Consider the following 1,551-nt stretch of genomic DNA (forward strand, 5'->3'; position numbering starts at 1 on the left):
GCTGACGATCTTCCAGTGTATCACAAGTGTGTCTGCAGGGATGCTCTTTGTGATGGAGGCAAAGCGCTTTCTGTGAGTATCTCTGCTCCAGGAGTAGGCATCAGGGGTTGGTGATCAAATTGGGCACATTCAGATTTGGGCCTAGGATGTGATCTCCTGGATTACTAGTGGGTTTTTCTTTTTCATTTTTTATTTGTTTATATTGAAAAATATAAATTTTGTGTTAATTATGTACAACATGAGTTTTTGAAGAATGTATAGAGATTACTGATACTGAGAAAAAGAAGTCATGGGCTGGATGGGAAATCAAGAACATGTGATACTTGCTACTTGGGGAAAGTTTCAAAGTTGAGGATTGATCAGTAATCCCAGTCCTACAGAGAAAGCATCAGTAAAGGGGCTAAAAAAGTATCTTTTCCTTTTTAGCAAATAACATATTCACGATAATTCTCCAAAGAAAAACTGCAGAAGCTTGATAGAAATTTAAGTGTAGCAGGTTTAGCAGAAAGTTGAATTTGGAGAGATAAATTGACCGTGAATAAGAGCAAATTTAGCCCTCTTGAATGGAGGGGTGTGCGACGGACTAGCCCAGACCGGGGCAGTTCAGTCCGACGGGAACAGGGTCGTCGAGAGGGTGGACAAGGAGTCGGCGAGTGACAAACAGACACAAAGGAGCTTGATGAAGGTCTGAGTGTATTTTTGCAGCTGCAGGGTTTGAGATATATAGAGCAAAGATTGCAAAAGTTCATCATCAGCGTGACTGTTCTGTAATTAGTCACCTTCTAAGATTTTCAGTAAAAGTAAAACAATTTTTCCAACCTTCATATATAGCCAAAACACATTTCTCTATCTTATCAACCTGGTACTAGTCAGCAAACTCCTGCTTTATGATACTATGGTTTCTACTACAAGTTTTTATTATGCACCCAGAACTCTGCTTAGTTTTGTGTTTTCAGGTCAGAATGACCTTAAACCACCAAGTACTTTCAATATCAACTGTGCATGATATTTCATTTTTAACTATTTGATAACATTCCTTGCTTATTTGTAGTGGGCCACCGGGCTTCCAAGTCATTCTTTAACCCCTTAGATCCTAAAAAATCATTTCATGTTAGGGACTTATGAAGCCATCTTTCCCAGCTATTTTTCTAATCTTTAACTACTGTCTGTAGTTGCCTTTTAATGCTCTCTTGTTGATCTTTTATCAAAAGACACCAAGGTGGTCTTAATCTTGCCAATTTATCCATGAATTGTAATGAATACCAAGAAACCCTTCTTCTATCTATATTTACTCATCTATGTCTCTCTTCTAGAAATCTGTTATTCCCTGGACTTTCCAGCATTAATTCTGCTTGACTACTTCTTGTTGCATCTAAAATAGCTTTCATTAATAGCGATGCATCTGGAGGCAAAGTTGTCTCCGGCGATTGAGTTCCTGAGAACTCTTCCTGCATACTAGGATAATTGAAAGATTTTAATAAAGGCAGTGACAGCGGTGCCAAGGACACCAGGTGCTTTCTGGGCCCCTGAAAGTCCATGATACAGTGACAG

General features: G+C 39.0%; 1 protein-coding gene across 1 annotated transcript in view; it reads left to right on the forward strand.

The window, feature by feature from the left end:
• Window positions 1-1,551, forward strand: part of LOC103731455 (ATP-binding cassette sub-family G member 3-like) — a 38,877-nt gene that overhangs the window by 21,815 nt on the left and 15,511 nt on the right. Inside the window, exon 10 of the mRNA XM_008829803.2 lies at window positions 1-72. This exon is cut by the window's left edge and continues 2 nt beyond it. Within this exon, the coding sequence (XP_008828025.2) occupies window positions 1-72 (72 nt within the window). The remainder of the gene's footprint in view (window positions 73-1,551) is intronic.

Source organism: Nannospalax galili, unplaced genomic scaffold (genome assembly GCF_000622305.1).
Source record: "Nannospalax galili isolate Female #2095 unplaced genomic scaffold, S.galili_v1.0 scaffold11575, whole genome shotgun sequence".
NCBI classification, from domain to species: domain Eukaryota; kingdom Metazoa; phylum Chordata; class Mammalia; order Rodentia; family Spalacidae; genus Nannospalax; species Nannospalax galili.